Genomic DNA, 16162 nt, shown 5'->3' on the forward strand with positions numbered 1-16162 from the left:
TGTAACACCAATCTGGCATCTGCCCATTCAGTTGGGTTATTGGGGCTGAAATAAATCCATTTGAATGATCTCAAGAAACATTAAGAGGTTACAGACACGTGAACCATGGAAAGTCTAAACACTCCAGCCTTGAGAAGTGCAGGTCTGGGAGCAGCCATGAATTTGGCCAATCCTGGGAACGCTACAACAGTGGTGTCTCAACATGTGATTTCTACAGATAGTACTCCGTTCCCTGGTCTCTGCTCCAGCTTTTCTTTACCACCTGGCTCCTGCTTTTTCAGCTTCAACAGCCACCACCATCTCCTGGCAAACCCACATCTCAACTGACTCTCAGTCTTTCCTTGTTTGAATTCTCTAAACAGGGAATCTGGCCAGATGATCTTTCCAAACTAGGAAGGTAATGGATCTTGGGCCAGTCTATGGATTGGCTACCTTTGACTCAGATGTCCCTCTGTGGTCCAATCAGCTGGGACTAAGAGGGCCCAGCCTGTCCAGAGCCGCTCAGTGCAGAGTCCAGGGGTGGGGGCAGTTTTCCTATTAAAGGACTTTGGACCGGCCAAGTCCTCTGGACATCCCTACAAAAAGAACCTAGGGAGGTGACTCAGAGGTGGGCCAGGGGGCGCATTCAAGTGCTTTTCTAGCCCCCACACAGGTAGAAAACCCGCATGTCCAACGAGAGGGCAGTATGATAGATTCTGGGCTGAGTAGGAGTAGAACAGTGAGCAGCTAATCCAAGGTTTTCAAAGGAAAATGCTCACAAAATAATGAGAACGCAGGCCATAAACCGCATATACAGTACAATCAGGATTTCCTAAGAAAAGACCGCCCGTGTTCAGTTTTTGACTTGTAAGGGAAAGTTGACGGGTGTGTTAGACGTCCCTTTTTCGGACACACGGCTTTCAGTCGTTCCGTAGGGAAAAGACACTCTGCTTATAATAAGGGGAAAGCACTAAGCGTGCGTTAGCATCCACGCTCCTTCACGTTAACCCGGCCTCGGGGCGGCCGACTCGCCCACGCCCCCTTCCCCGCCGCCCTCTCCGGTCTGGAAAAGGTGCACTTTTTTGGCCTGTCCACAGTTTTCGCCACGACAGACGGCTTTTCTCCCCCGGGACGGCCGGCAGCCAGCTCGCGGCGGCTTGCGGGGCCAGCGCGCCCCCGCTCGGCCGGGCCGGGCTCCTCCGCGGCCGCCCCCGCCCCGCCCCTCCGCGACCGCCCCGCCCCACCCCCTCCGTGGCCTCCCGCGCCCCGCCCCGCCCCCTCCGCGGCCGCCCGCGCCCCGCCCTCCGCCCCCTCCCCGGCCCCGCCCGCTATCGCGTTCCGGCCTCACGGACTCTGCCCCGGGCGCGCGCGCTCCCGGCGGCCATGGCTCCGCTGCGCTTCTCGGCTAACGTGTCCTGGCTGTTCCCGGAGCTCGCCAGCCTCTCGGCGCGGCTCCGGGCCGCGGGCAGCTCGGGCTTTCAGGCAGCCGAGATCGGCTGGCCTTACGCGGAGCCACCCGAGGCACTGGCGCGCGCGGCGCGGGAAGCAGGGCTGCAGCTGGTGCTGATCAACACGCCCCCGGGTGCGCCGTGCGGGCCGGGCCGGGGCGGGGCGGGCTGGGGCCCCGAGCCGGGAGCTGAGGCCCGTTCTCCCCGCAGGAGACCGCGAGAAGGGGGAAATGGGGCTGGGGGCCGTTCCCGGGAGGCAGGCGGCCTTTCGAGAGGGGCTGGAGCAGGCCGTGCTGTACGCCAAGGCGCTGGGCTGTCCCAGGTATCCTCCCCTCCCCACCGCCCGCCCCTTCCCCTCGGTGACCCCGGGAAGAGGCTCACGGGCCCGAGCGCACTGGCCCTTCCCCGCCCCCTCAGTCCCAGTCTCGTAAAGTGCCTTTGGCATTTTATCTGTGGCGTCGCTCTCCGTTTACAACTCATTCTTGGCCATCTCTTGCTGGGAGTTCAGTCTGGCCGGGGAGATGCATTTGAGGACGGGTCAGTTCTAGGGGGCTCTGGGAGCCGAGACAGCTGCTTACAGTAGTGAGGCGGCACTGGGTCTCAGAGTGGACACTTGCTCATGGAAGGCGCATTCCAAAGAGGGGCTTGGTGTGTTCAGAGTTGATGAGGCGGATGTGGCCTGTCTGCGTTGAGGTGGCTGAGAAAGATCAGGCAGTGAAGGGAGGAGAGGTGGGGGCTCTAAGTGGGGCTGATCAGATAAATGTCAAACCCTGCAGCCTGCAAGCAGGCTGAGGAGGAACCGACAACGTGGGGTTACTGGGGGGTGGGTTCAGAAAACAGATGGGAAGAAGCTAAGAAACACTGTAAGGAGGAGAGACAATCTGTGGAATTGCTGGAAGGATAAGGGTTCAAGGTAATTTTCAGGTGAGACGAGCCTGTTCACGGGCTTGAGGGAAGGACCACGTCAAAGGAGAGGCTGCCCTTACAGGAGGGGCCAGGTGAGGGCCTGAGGCCCCAGGAGGGAGGATGGGTTGAGTCCCAGTCTCTAGGAAAAGGCTTGGCCTTTGGCGGACAGTGGAGCTGCTGGGGGGCCTGAGCATCACGGCCAAGTGGTCCTGACTCGAGACCTGGGGAGGTGGGAGGCCGGCACGGTTGGAGGGCAGCTGGAAGAGGTGCACTCAGGGAGCCTGGACCCCACAGCCCCCTCCAGTCCCGCTTCCCCCACAGGATTCATCTGATGGCTGGCCGGGTGCCCCAGGGGGCCGATCGAGCAGCAGTCAGGGGTGAAATGGAGACAGTTTTTCTGGAGAACTTGAGGCACGCAGCTGGGGTTCTGGCTCAGGTGAGACAGGGAAAAGTGAAGACACATCCAGACACACGTACGTCATGGATGTCTGTGTGTGGTGGGGGTGCTGTCAGGCACAAGGCTGGGCAGTGGCCCAGGTCAGGGGGACCTGACCGGTGATTGATGGAGGGGGACGGACCTGGGGAGAGCTTCCTCACGGACCCCGCGTGGCGCTAGGAGAACCTCGTGGGACTGCTGGAGCCCATCAACACCCGCGTCACGGACCCCCGGTACTTCCTGGATACGCCCCAGCAGGGTAGGACCCCCCCAGCCCGTGCCCTCTGCTGTCCCTCTGCTTCTGGTGCTGCCCTTGGTCTCACGGTCCCCGCCCCGGTCTGTCCCCAGCGGCAGCCATCTTACAGAAGGCTGGGAGCCCCAACCTCCAGTTACAGATGGTAAGTGGGGGAGCGGGAGCACTTCTCGGGCCCCTGGGGGGGGGATGGCGCGGCCCGCAGGGGCTGTGACGGTGATGTCGCTGCCCCAGGACATGTTCCACTGGCAGATCATGGATGGGAACCTGACTGGGAACATCCGGGAGTTCCTGCCCATTGTTGGTGAGGCCCCTTCCTAGTCCGCCCTGCTTCCTCTGTCTGCCCCCCCCCCCCGCCCCAATATCAGTGCCTCAGGCCTCAGCAGGAGCCGGAGCCTCACATCTGCCCACCTCTGTCCCCAGGGCACGTGCAGGTGGCCCAGGTCCCCGGCCGGGGGGAGCCCAGCAGCCCCGGAGAGCTGAATTTCCCTTATCTGTTCCAGCTGCTGGAAGAGGAAGGCTACAAAGGCTTTGTGGGCTGCGAGTACCAGCCTCAAGGTGACGGTGGGCAGAGGTCCCGGCAGGTCCTGGGGAAGGGGCTGTTCTCCTTGTGGGTTGTGGCTTGATGCCCGCCGCCCTCTCCCCTCAGGAGACACGGTAGAGGGCTTGAGTTGGCTGCGTTCGTACTGGGATAAGCGGGGCCACCCACGGGCTGGCCACTGAGGTCCCGCATTCCACCCACGCCTCCGGGACACTGATGGTGCATCCTGAGTCGGAATTAAAGACACCCTGCGGAGCATTTCCGTGTGTGTGTGTGTGTGTATGTTACTGGAGGGGGGGACAGGGACACACAGTGTCTCACTTTGCAGTTTCTTGGGGTCGCTTCCCTCCTGCAAAGAAGGGACGTGCAGCTCAGATTCAAGTCCTCCCATCTGCGCCAGGGTTGCTCTGGAGATGGGCGAGCTTCTGAGTCCGCCTCCTCATGTATGGATGACAAACCAAGGGTCGAGAGCAAAGGGCCACAGGTGCTTCGATGGCAGAGCTGGGATTGGAACCAGGGTGTCTTAGCTCAATGGCCACGTCCGGCAGTGAAGTCCCAGTGGGAAGTGAAGACCAGCGGACTCACTATGGGGGTGGCTGACAGCCATCCAAGACTTGGAGGCAGGATCCATGGAAGAGGAGCTCTAAAGGGCCTACGTGCCACCTGATGCGAAGAATTCCCAGACTCCCCCAGGAGAGCAGGAAGGAGGCGGCTCCTGGAAGGGCCCAGAGCCGGAAGAGACACGGGCACCTCAGGCAGAGCACTGGACCCTTTGGCGCCCTGGCTGGTCAGTGGCTGCACGTGTTTAGGCAGGGTGGCTCTTGCTACCAGCCTCCCAAGTCAGAGTCATAAAACCTTGGGCGTTCCTCAGGGTCTGCTCTTGCCCTGGTGCCCAGAAGGGCGGGTCAGTCCTGCTTCAGGTGGGCAATTACAGAGGACGCTCGGTGATCCATCCCTCAGAGGAGGCGGGTCCAGAGGGTGAAGCAGGCTGTGTTGATGACCGACTCCAGGTGGTGGTAGGTGGAGACCAGCTGGGCGGGGGGGCTCTCGCTGTCCTGCGGCTGTACTGGGAAGGGCTCTCGGAAAACTACCGTCAGAGACTGTGGGGAACACGGGGGCGCCGGGGGAGGGGGGTGATGGTGAGAGGAGGGCAAGCTGGGCCCAGGAAGCAGGCTCCTCCAGCCCAGCAGGCTGGGGTGGAGCACGTGGGGTACAGCCCTCACCCCCATTCTTACCGTCTTTCCCAAGTGGGAATCCAGAAACACTAACACGAAACAGTCTGTGAACTTCTGATTGAGCACAACCTGCAGCAAAAGACAAGGTGAGAGGGGGAGCGAGGCACTGACTGTCCCCGAGGGCCGCCTGGACGCGGGACCCGTCCAAGGGAGGCCCGCTCCCACCACCCCACTGGCCCCACCTGCGCTGCCCGGTCATCCAGACGGCTTCTCCACATCCCACCTCGGTCGTCATCCTCACTGGCTCCCATCAGCCTGTCCAGCCTCGTCAGAGTGGCGCAGTGCAGCCCACCAACGAAGGGGAGTTCTCTGCCCTTGACTCCTCCTTGCCCCTGGGTTTCGTATCCTTGGCCCCCCTTGGGACCCTCCCCTGATGTCTGTCCCTGGCGCTCAGCACTGCCATCTCCCCGGGCTGTTTCCTCTACGCCTGGGCCTTTAGTGACCACCTGTTCATAAAGACGCTCCTCCGTTTCTCTCCTGAGCTCCAGACGCCGCTGCCCGTACACCTCCTAGACCCCAGGTTCATGACCCGTCCCCCAAACCCACTCCTGCTTCAGTGTCCCCACCCCCCACAGAAGGACGCCCGACGTGCTGTCTGCGCTCTGTGGCCTGTGCCCGCTGGCCTTGGCTTCCCTGGGCGATGTCTCCTAACACCCTGAAACCGGTCCTCCCCACAAGTGCTCTGTCGCAGGACCCCCACCACGGACCGAGTGCTTTCACTCTGCGCTTGATCGTCTCGCTGGGCGCGTCCTTTAGCCTCTCCCTCCCCAGGCCGTGCCCACTGCACGGCTCTCTTCTCTACCTGCCCTGCCCTGCCCTGCCCAGCAGCGCTTTCAACCTCGGGTGTGCGGATCCGGCTGAAAGGCAGGTTCTGAGCCACAGGTCTCGAGGGGGCCCAGAGAGCTGCACTTTGGCCAGCCCCCGGGTGGTGCTGAGGCTGCTGGTGTAAGGACCACACTTTGGGTGAGAAGGCGTTAAAGCCCAAGATGTCCCTGCTGGGGCGTGAACCTCCCAAGACCAACCCACTCGCGAGGTTCCAGAGCTTGGCCCTCAGGATCCCGCGCCAAGATGTGTGCTTTTGCGAGCCCCTGAGGGCACAGCTCCTGGTTATTCTCAGAGATGCACGTGCCGTGGCTCCGTGCTTGAAGGCTTTGACCTCTGCCTTGTCCCGCTGTCCCAGCCTCCCTCCGGAGCGGAGCCTGGCCAGACAGGCTGGGGCTCCTGGGGGACCCTGTCCTCTCTCTGATGCGTATTTCTGTTGTCCCTCCCCTTTCAAAGGCAGGGCAAGGAGACTCACCAGGTACTGGGTTCCCAAGTCTGGGCTCTGGAAGTGGCGACAGCTCTGGGGAAAGCGGCTTAGGAGAACCTTGATCAGGCTCTGGTACCAGGAGACCGTCATGGACAGGAAGCAGTCCTGGGGGAGGGGCCACAGGTGTGGATGTGCTGCCCCAGAGCCCCCTCTGAGACCCCTGCAACCGCCTCCTGGCCTGCCGGTGGAATTCCTAGCATCTGTCCTGCTGCTTCTGGAACCCACAGCTGCTTACCAGCTGGGGGTCGATGTCCCCAATGGATTTGGCATGGACTGCTTCTAGGAGCTCCTCCAGCTCGGCCAGGGCCAGGCGCCCCCCTAGCCGCAGCCGATCAGGTCCTGCTGGTTCCAGCAAGAAGAGGCGCTTCCAAAGGGTGTCCCGGCGACAGTGCCCTCCAGCCAGCCGTACCAGCTGAGCCAGCCGTGCCCGTGCCACGCCCACCTCTGCAGCCAGTGGAGGGAAGAGGGGGGCTGGTCCAGGGGCCAGACCAACCCCGGAGACCTCCCCAGGGCCACCAGCTGAGCTCCCGGGAGCCTCTGGCTCAGGGGGCAGCCTGGGCGGCTTCCGGAACCGGCGCAGGTCAGCGGTGAGTCTGGGGAAGAGCTCTCGTTGGCTGGTGAGCACCACGAAGAACTGCAGCCTGGGGGCGGGGGGGGTGGTCACCAGTGCGATGGTCACAGGGCAAGGGCGGGGGCGCGGCTGGGCAGCGGGCTTGTTCAGTGGGGCGTGCTCACCGCAGAACGTGCCTCTCGGCTTCCCCTTGTTCCTCGAAGGGTGCAGCCCAGTGGCAGACAAGCAGAGACACGTCGAAGTCGTCCTGGTGGCGACGTCCCTCCGCGTCCAGGTAGGAGCCGGAGCTGCGGTGGCGGCGGGGCGGGGGATGCCGATCCTGAGGTTCCGGGGGAGCCCGCCCCACCCCTGCTGCTCCTTCCGCCCAAGAAAACACGGGTCTCCATCTGCAAGGACGGCCCGACCCCAGCTCCGCTGCCCCCTCACCTGTGCCACGCTGACACCAGGGCGTACTCGTTATGCTCGGGCCCCCCAGGCCGGGCCATCCGCAGCGGCTTCATGTGGTAGGAGCTGGCGTGGTCGGCCACGTAGTTGTACAGCTGGTGGGCGGCAATGAGTGGCGTGGGGAGCTCCAGGGTCCCTGAGGGGCGAGTTGCAGGAGACACTGAGCCTGGGACTTGCTGATCGGGGGGTCGGGGGGGGCGTCCCTGCGGCCCTGCCTGACAGGCAGATTGGCTCTGCCTTCCTGGAGGGCTCCTGTGGGACGTGGAGACGGGACAGAAGCGGCTCGGGACCCACAGGGGGCAGGTTCCCATGAGAGAGGATCTAGACTTTGCTGCAAAACAAGACTGGGAAGGACTCAGGACGGAGACAAGGTCCAGGTGATACGAGGCAACGGACAACGTGGGACAGGAGGGGCAGAGACAAGGCCTGGCCCCCAGCAACGGCCCCGCCTGCCCTGGCTTGCCCTTGGGCACCGACCTTGGTAAATGTGATTGCGGCCAAAGTGGGGCCCGTCAGGGTGGTGGGCCAGGAAGTGCCGCAGGAAGGTGGTGAGGTGGTAGCCGTGCCGCAGCACCAGGTGGGCGCCCAGCACGTGCTGGTGCACGAGGCGCAGGTGGAAGTCGTAGCTGAACGAGTGCACGTGCATCAGGTCCCGCACCTTGTCGCACTCCTCTGTGAACAGCATGGACAGCTGCGGGGGTGGCACAGGGCTGGGTCAGGGCCCAGGGCCAGGCTGCCCAGCACACCCCCACTCCCCTCCTCTGCCTGAAATGCTTCCGTGGGCAGTCTCGTAACATCGTCCTGTACTGGAACTCTCCGATACGCGAAACGGCCCGTTCTCAGGGACGGGCCTTCGCCCTCTGCAGCCCAGACGCCACGCGAGTCGGGCTCAGATTCATGGTGTAACACATACTCGCCGAGTGCCGGCCACCTGCCTGCCTGGTACTGTTCTGGATGCTGGGGGTACAAACCCCTGCCCTCAAGGAGCTTCCATCCCAGGAGTGGGGAGATAAGGCACTAGATACGAGACAGTGGTGAGCACACAGCGTGCTGGGACATGGTCGTGGAGGATCAACAGCTGAGTCCTTGTGGTTTTAAACAAGGTGGTCGGGGGCAGGGCAGGTGTGTCGTTATTTTCCGGCTCCTTCTCATTGATCCAGCATGATCTTCCCAGCACACTGCTCGCTCTTGCCAAGCACATCACATATTTTCTCTATGCTTCTGTACCTGCTCTTCTTTTTGCCTGAATGCTGCCTCCCTGACCGCCGCCCCCCAAGCTGGCTAGCTCCTCCTTGCTTGTAAAGCTTCATCTGGGGTATCTTGCCAAGGCTGGGCCAGGGTGGGCCTCCTCTAACTGGTCTGTGAATGAACCCCTGATGGAGGAAGAAAGGAAGGCAGAGACGCGGAGCTGGTGCTTCTCTTGGTGGAAGTAGCTTTGCTGAAAGTACGTTAACAGCTGGAGAGGTGATGCTGGAAGGGCGGAATCTACAGGCCCACTCCCTTGGGGACACTGGGCATAAACGTTAACAGGAAAGGAATTCAATGATGGTAGAAGAAGCAGTTGCCTGGGAGGCAGAGGAGCTGCGTGGCCTTGGGTAAAGTCAAAAGCTCTCTGCTTCGGTTTCGTCATTTACCATGAGAGAAAGGCAAGGGCCTCAAAGTTAGGGCCGTGTGAGAAAATGCAATAACCAAAGGATGAGCCTCCGAGTCAGAGACCAGACTCAGCCCCCGTACTGCCCCCAACTAGCTGTGCGCCTGGGGCACATCACTTAACCTCTGTAAGCCTCAGTTTTCCTTATCTGTACAGGAGGAGCCAACTCCGCACTTGGCTCAGCATGGAGACTAAGCACTTAATGATAATGACAATAATAAAGCACCTTCAAAAGCGAACGTAAGGTTAGAGGTTAGACACGTAGGGGCACAGAGAGCCAAGCTGGGTGGAGATCATGGGGCAGGGGAGTCAGAAGGACTCCAGGAAGCTCTAGAGAGCAGTGGGGGTGGGTGTTTTCACACAGCCAAGCGTGGAAGAGTACCCACCCGCCTGCACCGTCTCCCTTCTGAGCACGGCCGGGGCAGGCTCCTGCGCTGACGTCACCAAGCTCTGCTGGATCGCACCCTCCTGTGATGACCAGACCAGGCACCCACACCCAAGTCCAAGGCAACTACCGACGGGCTGGACCTGAGCTGGCCACATCTGGGAGGCGCCCCTGCTGCCTGTGCTGGAGGGTGGCAGACGGTGCCTGTCAGACCCTCATCTCTCAGAAACTCAGCGAGAGGCGCGAAGAAGACCGAGGCCCTGGTGCTGAAGGGGCGCATCTAACCTGAGTCCGAGGGCTTCCGGTCCCTGACTGCCCTCCGTCCTGACTCATGTTCATTCTCAACCCTCAGGGTGCAGCGGTTCTGCCTCGAGGCCGGCAGACAGGCACAAAAATGCTGACCACGTGACCCGTACGTCTGTGGATCTCGTCACGCTAGTCCCCATTCTAAGTGTGACGACACAGGCGATGCCAGGCCGTCCCCAGCTCTACCTTAGGCCCGGACTGCCCATGGCACCGACCTACCCGTGAGCACGTATGTACCCACCGTGCTCACAGGTCTTCACTGTCCCATCAGCTATGTCGCAGTGTGACCGCAATGCCAGGCTCCTGTCAGTGTCAGACCAGCCACCGTGCTACTCTGCCTCCCGCCCCCAGTGCCATGGCCGAGTACAGCCCTGGACTACCGTGGACGGGGACTGGTGGCGGTCCAATCACAGCACCAGAATGGCCCGGCCACCTGCAGCACCAGGTCATCTCTGGGGCAGCCTGCCACAGCACACTGGGGGCGGGGGGACTGACCACACCTGAGGCCCCACAGCCCTCTGTCCCTACCACACACCTGCGAGTTGACAGCTTGCCCCATGGGGATTCGGGAACATTCCAGAGCAAACTGTTTGACACAGAAGTAACAGCCCTGCAGAGAGAGTGAAGCCGAGGTCAGGAAGGCGAGAGACAGGTGGGTCTGGCTCTCCCCACTTCTCAGTGTCCTCCTGCTCACCTGGAAAGCCAGCTCCATGAGGATGATGCCCCCGGGCAGTGCCCGCTGCAGGTGGTATGTGGTGACTGGAGAGCCAGAGCTCTGAAGAGAGAAAAGAGACTGGGGTTCACAGGCAAGGGTCAGGGGCCCACCAGCCCCGGACCAGCAGGGAAGAAGTCTTCTGGGTCAGTGACTTCAGTGGTGCCAGGCTGGCATCAATGACCTCAGTCCTCACCCAGCATCCCTGACTCTAGGCCCTGGGCAGATAATTCAGGCTCAGTGATACGGGTGTCTGGGCAGCACTGATTTCTCTGATGGTGGTTACCTTGGGGCTCCCGTCGGCCTTGGCTTTCGGGCAGGAGAAGGAGCCCCGACCCTCTGTTCCAAGGATGGCCATGGCCCGCAGCCGGCTGGTGCTGCAGAACAGGGGGTGAGGCAGGCCGGTGGGTGAAGGGTTGCGGCTGTCAGATCGCGAGTGCAGTTCATGTGGGATAGTTTTGCAGGAGAGAGGACAGGCCCCGAGATGGAAGGACCTGCTCAGGGTGAGTGGGGCCCAGGGCTGGACTGCAGGGCAGGGCTCTCTCCACAGCAGCTGCTGCTTTGGGGGGAGGGGGAGGCCAGGCCCCTCTTCCAGCGGGAGGACGAGGGTAGGGCTGGCGAGGCTGCCAGGACTAAGGCGAGACCCCTGTGAGGGGCTGGAGGCATCTGCCTACTGGGGGCAGCAGAGGAGGGCAGGAGGGGAGAGGGGGACGTATGCCTGAGACTTCCTGGGGCAGATTCAAGGAGCTGCTTCTGCCCTGGTTAGGGGTGTTCCTCTGAGAGGGAAAAGGGGTCCTGTTTTGCTCTGGGAAGAGTAGTTGCAGCGTTCCATGGGCCTACTGTTCTTTACTTCTCAACCAGGAACTAAAGGGAAAAAAATATTGCAAACACAGACAAAACAGAAAGGGCCAGTGGGACCCACTCATTGTATCGGGAGCTATAAACTGCCAAACTTCTGCCAGGGGGCCAGTGTCCCACTGAATCCTCAGGGAAATAGGGACTAGACCCAAAGAGTGATTGGTGAGGAACGGAGGCCTGACTTCAAATCCTTCTCTGTAAATGTAGGTTTAAATCTAGTGTCTATGGTCTTAAAAGGGAATTCTGATTTCTGGGAAGAACATAACTGAATGGGAAAATGCAAACTCCAGAAAAACCCCGACAGCTAAGACCTGGCTGTGGAGGGCAGTGCAGGGCTCCTGGGCTCTGTCACTAAGAAGAGAGAGGGGCACCCACAGAAATGTCCCAGAGGCTCAAGCCAGTCCGTTCTTCTGAAGGCCTGGCCAAGGGTGGGAGGCCTGGGAGGTGGCGAGCTGGTTACAAAACACCAAGTAGTCGGAACTGGCTTTCTGCACCAAAGGGGGTCCTGAGTAAGGAGGCACAGCTTACGTTTGCCAGCCTGAAAAGGCATCAAACTGAGAACAGAGAGGAGGGAGAAAACAGACTCACGCATCGGGATACATGAACGTCAATGCATAAGCTGAGTGGACTTTCTCCCAGGCAGCCACGGGGAAGCGGCTAGAAACCCAGAACCTGCAGACTCAGATGCTGAGAGGGGCAGAGAGCATGGGCCACAGAAATGGGAACTTGAGACCTGGCGCAGGATGGGAAGGGTGGGTGCCGAGGCGTCACTGTGTGCCGGGGAGCCGGAAGGTGGGCCAGGGGAGCGTCTCCTAGCGCCCAGGACTCAGGCCAGTGAGTGAACATGACCGAGAACAGGCCAGAAGACAGGGATGGGAGGGGGCCCAGGGCAGGGTCCTTGGGGAGGAGAAAAACCAAGCACGGTGCGAAAAGGACTCTTCCCAGGCCAGGCGCCACACGGGGCTCAGGAGAGGTCAGGGAGCCATCGGGACAGCAGCTACGAAGGGCCAGGCCCAGGACTGCTGTGTCGGATGGACGTCAGCGTGGAAGCACAGAAGCCGCACGCGGGCATCAGCTCTGTGAGAAGGTGCGCGGCTTGTGTCTGAACGTGGCCGTGACTCCCACAGGGGGTGTGAGGCTTACAGAAGGAGCACGAGGGCGGCAGGCGCAGGGCCCGGGTCCTCATGTATGTGTGCGGGCCTGTGGGATGAACGCGCACGAGGCCCGAGCCGCCCAAGGGGGACCCAGGAGGAGGGCGCGTGGGGCCTCACCTGCCGTGGAGGAGGCGGGGAGGGCAGGAGAGGTGGGCTCACCTGCGGGCGGGTGAGGGGGGCCGCAGCGGCACCAGCACAAAGCCCATGCTCTGCAGGTACTGCACGTACTGCTGCAGGAAAGCCAAGCTCAGCTCCTTCAGCCAAGGCTCCTCCCGGGCGCCTGGCGGAGGCCCGTCCGAGGAGTCGCAGCTTGCGGGGCCCTCTCGGCTCCCAGACCCTGACTCAGGGCGATGGCGCCGCTGTGGGAGTGCAGATAAAGAGAGGCTCCAGCCCACAGTGGACTCCCCTCTGGGCCGTGGAGGAAAGGAGGGCCCCAGGGGGCAAAGGGAGGTCCCACAAGAGAAAGCCAGGCGTCTGGAGGCTCACCTGCCCCTCGGGGGGCCCAGAGGTCTCCGGGGGCCCGTGCAGCCAGGCCGCTGGGTCGAAGAGCAGGGCCGTCGCACAGTAATGCACCAGGCGGGACGACTGCTTCAGGGTCTCCAGCTCCCCGGCCTGGGGACGTGGGCAGTGAGCACTAGGCGGGTGGCCAGGGCGGGGTCAGGGGACGCTCCTGGCGGGCGCGGGTTGGGCCACTCACACTGATGGGCATGCTGGCTGGGGCGGAGCGCTGCTGCCACGTTACAAACAGGTTCTCCATCTTCATCTGGCGCTCCAGCTCTGGGGGTTGGAAGCATCAGGAGGGGCCCCCAGAAGCGGCCACCCCTCTCCCTGCCCGCTGCCCGGCCCGGCGCCCTCACCTCGGCGCTCTGCCATCTTGATCTCCAGGAACTGCTGTCCGTGGAAGGCGACGGGGTCGGGCGGTCTGGGCGCAGGGCCCAGGGAGGAGCTGGGGCGGGCGGCCGCGATGTCCCTCAGGGCCTCGTCGAAGGGGAACGTGTCCAGCGGAAGGGGGCCCCCGCCCCGAGAGGACCCGCTCAGCCGGCCCTGCTCGCGGCTCAGCGGGGGGCTTGCGCACCGGATGAGGGTCTCCGCTTCCACGGTCGGCAGCAGGAATGGGTTGGGCTCCTGAGCGAGACGGGGCCGCACAATGGGTTCCACAGGCTTTGCCCTCAGACCTCGCCTCCCCCCCAGCCTCCTCCCTCACACTCTCCCTCCCACCGCCTCTGCCCTCAGTCCGCCGCTCTCCTGCTTCCGAGCTGGTACTGCCTCTAACTGACCCCCGAGGAGAGGAGGGCCCCGAGCAGCAGGCACCTTTTCGTCCCGCACCGGGAAGTCCAGCTGGCCGTAGTGGTGGAAGAGCCCAAGCTTCTGGCTGAGGAGGCAGAAGATGAGGTGGGCCCGGGCGTTCTGCCACTGCACCAGGCGGACCAGTGCTCGGCCCAGTGCCGCCCCCAGGTCTGGAGCCCAGTTGTAGGTCAGCAGCTGGAGCTGGAAGTCAAGGCTCAGCGTCAGTGGGCTCAGGGCCCCCTCTCCCCCCCCCAGCTCCTGGCCCCACGACTACCTTCTTGTCCGTGACCTCCAGCAGCAAGAACCTCTGCCGGGGAGCACTCCGCCCCGAGCTCCCATCGCCTCCCGGCTCGAAGCGCTGCACGGCTTTGGCAGCTGTGGGGTCAGGGAGTGGCAAAATGGGGGGCTAGAGGCAGATCCCCCAGGATCCGTCACTCTGAGCACCCCCCCGCCCCAGGCTGTGCCCTCACCCTGCTGGGTGGGTCTCCTCCACTGCAAGAAGTTCCTTCCCAGAAGCAGCAGATGCCGCTTGGCTGCTGGGCGGGGCGCTGGGCCCAGCTGTCCAAGGGAACAAGGAATGAAGGTCTCTGGCTCAGAAGCCCTAGTGGGAGGGAGGGATGGACAGAAAGCAGACCGGGGATGGCCCCCTTCCCCGGCCACCTGCTCCCGGGCCTAGGCCGCCACCTCTCCTCGCTCAGCCTCCGCGAAACCCCAGACTCACAACTGCTGCTCAAAGATGCGGACCCTGGTGTCTCCAGCCATCGAGGTGACCAGGGCGGCGAACTCCGACAGGACCGATGGCAGGAGGAACCGTGACACCATGTGGGTGGAGCTCTTGGACACCGAGGCGCATCCTGGATCCAGGACACCGAGGTCACGGGGGGGGGGCTGCAGGACGCGGACCCGGCCACGGGGCTGAGGGTGGGAGAGGGCGCTGGGGTCTCACCAATCTGAACCATGAACTCCATCCAGCGCTGAGCGACCCAAGCAAACACAGGCTGCAGGGCCCCCACTTCGCCCTCCTCCAGCTGCGTGGTCCTGCGTCTGAAGACAGAGCAAGAGTAAGAGCCTCGCACCCACCCACCCACAAGATGTGTTCACACACACCCCATGCTGCCCGTGACTTCACACCACACACACACCTTTGTCTCTGGGCTCCGGACTCCGGGCCCACTGTCCGCTCAGTCCCACCGGGAGTCCGGACACTTTCTGTTTTATGGCGCCTCCGGCCCCGAGTGTCTTCTGGCCGATCCAGGACGATGTCATCCGTAGTTTTGGGGGAACCCAAGTCCCCACATTCTGTTTTACTCTGGGGGCAACGCAGTGAATGAGGAGGGGCTCTTGGGAAGGGGGATGGGGCAGAGGATGCAGGCATCATGGGCGGGTGACGCGAGCCTGGAGGATTTGGAGGCCTGGGTTCAGGCCCCGGAGGCTAACTGAGCAGCCCTGGGCAGCCTGCTCAACTTTCTGGAGCCTCAGCTGCCTCACTGGGAAAAGCCCAGCTGACGTCTTTGGCAGGCTGTAAGGACCTGCCAAGAGAAGTGGACGTGAAGGCGCTCAGTAAGCTGCGGCTCTCTCTGTGTCCGTGGGAACTTGTCACGTTCTGCAAGCTTCTACCCAAGAGACAGGGTAGTTTTATACAACAGGTGATCTGGGGCAGGGCCTGCAGGGGAGCGGAGGAGGAGACAGGAGGCAGGCAAGAAGGCAGATGTCACCTTCACCACCTCCCCTTGCTCCCATTACCAGCATGTCCCAGAAGCTACGGCGGCCGGCTTTGCTGGGGGGAGTCACAGGCTCGCCAGGGCCAGGGCCAGGGCCAGGGGGAAAGGTGCCAGCGCGGCCTGCAGGGCTCTTGGTCTCCAACGGCCCGCTCTTGAGACCTCCTGCGGGCACCAGAGAGTACAGATCTCCATCACTGACCATCGTCAACACCGCGAGCCCCAGGACTGGTGTCAGAGTGACGTGCCACTTACCCTACCTGCTGCCGAGGGCCAGTGTTTGCAAGTGACAGTGCGTGGCTGAGCGAGGGGAGCTCCCGATCGCACGCCCCCTCCCTAAGCGAGTGACCGATCGCGTGCGTACCTTTCTACCAAAGGTGTATCACTTTGCTGATGCCGGGAAGGGCACCGACAACTGTGAATGTGCGCTTCGGGGGGGACCCCGCAAGGTCTCCCACCCCCCCCCGAGCACCCTCACCTGCAACACTGTCCGGCCCGCATACCTGAGGCTGCGTCCTCGGAACAGAGCGAGGCTGGCAGCAGCCGGAACTCCATGACGGCGTCGGCCAGGGCCTGGCGGGCGGCTGCGCGGAGCTTCTCCTCCAGCTGCACGATGCTGATGTTCCCCTTGCCCCACACATCCAGTCGCAGCCGCGGGGCCCCGTCCGGAGCTGCAGGAGAGAGCCGGGGCTGCTTGAGTGTGTCCCTGTTTCCACGGCATTCACTGACCCCCCTGCCCCCCGTCCTACCTGAAGAATTGTCTGGCACAACCGAGCAGCGCGTGACTTGAGTCAGCTGCTCAAATTCCTCCTCCTGCAGTGAGTCTGGGGGTCCCGGAGAAGAGGGGGGCCACGATGCCAGTGAGATGGGGGCTCCTCCCTCATCCACCAAAGCTACAGTGATGCAGGCGACCCCTGGGGAGACATCCATGGGAAAGCTCAGGTCTGGGACTTCCAGGCGCTGCCCCTC

General features: G+C 62.6%; 2 protein-coding genes across 10 annotated transcripts in view; one reads left to right on the forward strand and one right to left on the reverse strand.

Moving 5' to 3' along the window:
- HYI (hydroxypyruvate isomerase (putative)) lies at positions 1296 to 3821 on the forward strand. 5 transcript variants are annotated; one of them, XM_003128063.4, is made up of 8 exons: positions 1296 to 1561; positions 1638 to 1749; positions 2655 to 2769; positions 2950 to 3028; positions 3118 to 3167; positions 3257 to 3326; positions 3446 to 3580; positions 3672 to 3821. In XM_003128063.4, the coding sequence occupies exons 1-8, from the start codon at positions 1363 to 1365 to the stop codon at positions 3743 to 3745; spliced, it is 834 nt and encodes a 277-aa protein (XP_003128111.2). In that variant the 5' UTR covers positions 1296 to 1362; the 3' UTR covers positions 3746 to 3821. The 5 variants fall into 5 exon arrangements, with proteins under 5 accessions (XP_003128111.2, XP_003128112.2, XP_013844371.2 ...); XM_003128064.3 differs by having other exon boundaries at positions 1308 to 1561; positions 3526 to 3580; XM_013988917.2 differs by having other exon boundaries at positions 1308 to 1561; positions 3275 to 3326.
- SZT2 (seizure threshold 2 homolog (mouse)) overlaps positions 3822 to 16162 on the reverse strand; it is a 49733-nt gene continuing 37392 nt past the window's right edge. For 2 of the 5 annotated variants that reach the window (XR_002345235.1, XR_002345234.1), the window contains 23 exons: positions 15943 to 16107; positions 15697 to 15864; positions 15219 to 15358; positions 14618 to 14784; positions 14422 to 14519; positions 14197 to 14329; positions 13946 to 14076; positions 13750 to 13850; positions 13500 to 13676; positions 13046 to 13313; positions 12886 to 12965; positions 12675 to 12800; positions 12348 to 12547; positions 10463 to 10553; positions 10159 to 10239; positions 10000 to 10074; positions 7600 to 7813; positions 7105 to 7258; positions 6843 to 6965; positions 6343 to 6748; positions 4981 to 6212; positions 4799 to 4867; positions 3822 to 4663 (listed from right to left, as the gene is read on the reverse strand). Coding sequence is in view for 2 of the 5 variants with exons in the window: in XM_021096876.1 (XP_020952535.1) it covers positions 4520 to 4663; positions 4799 to 4867; positions 6096 to 6212; positions 6343 to 6748; positions 6843 to 6965; positions 7105 to 7258; positions 7600 to 7813; positions 10000 to 10074; positions 10159 to 10239; positions 10463 to 10553; positions 12348 to 12547; positions 12675 to 12800; positions 12886 to 12965; positions 13046 to 13313; positions 13500 to 13676; positions 13750 to 13850; positions 13946 to 14076; positions 14197 to 14329; positions 14422 to 14519; positions 14618 to 14784; positions 15219 to 15358; positions 15697 to 15864; positions 15943 to 16107 (3428 nt within the window). In the remaining 3 variants the exon portion in view is untranslated. Of the gene's footprint in view, positions 4664 to 4798; positions 4868 to 4980; positions 6213 to 6342; positions 6749 to 6842; positions 6966 to 7104; positions 7259 to 7599; positions 7814 to 9999; positions 10075 to 10158; positions 10240 to 10462; positions 12112 to 12347; positions 12548 to 12674; positions 12801 to 12885; positions 12966 to 13045; positions 13314 to 13499; positions 13677 to 13749; positions 13851 to 13945; positions 14077 to 14196; positions 14330 to 14421; positions 14520 to 14617; positions 14785 to 15218; positions 15359 to 15696; positions 15865 to 15942; positions 16108 to 16162 lie in introns of all 5 variants that reach the window. The other 3 variants (XM_021096876.1, XM_021096875.1, XR_002345236.1) reach the window with 2 other exon arrangements.

The sequence above is a fragment of the Sus scrofa genome, chromosome 6 (assembly GCF_000003025.6).
Source record: "Sus scrofa isolate TJ Tabasco breed Duroc chromosome 6, Sscrofa11.1, whole genome shotgun sequence".
Taxonomy (NCBI): Eukaryota; Metazoa; Chordata; class Mammalia; order Artiodactyla; family Suidae; genus Sus; species Sus scrofa.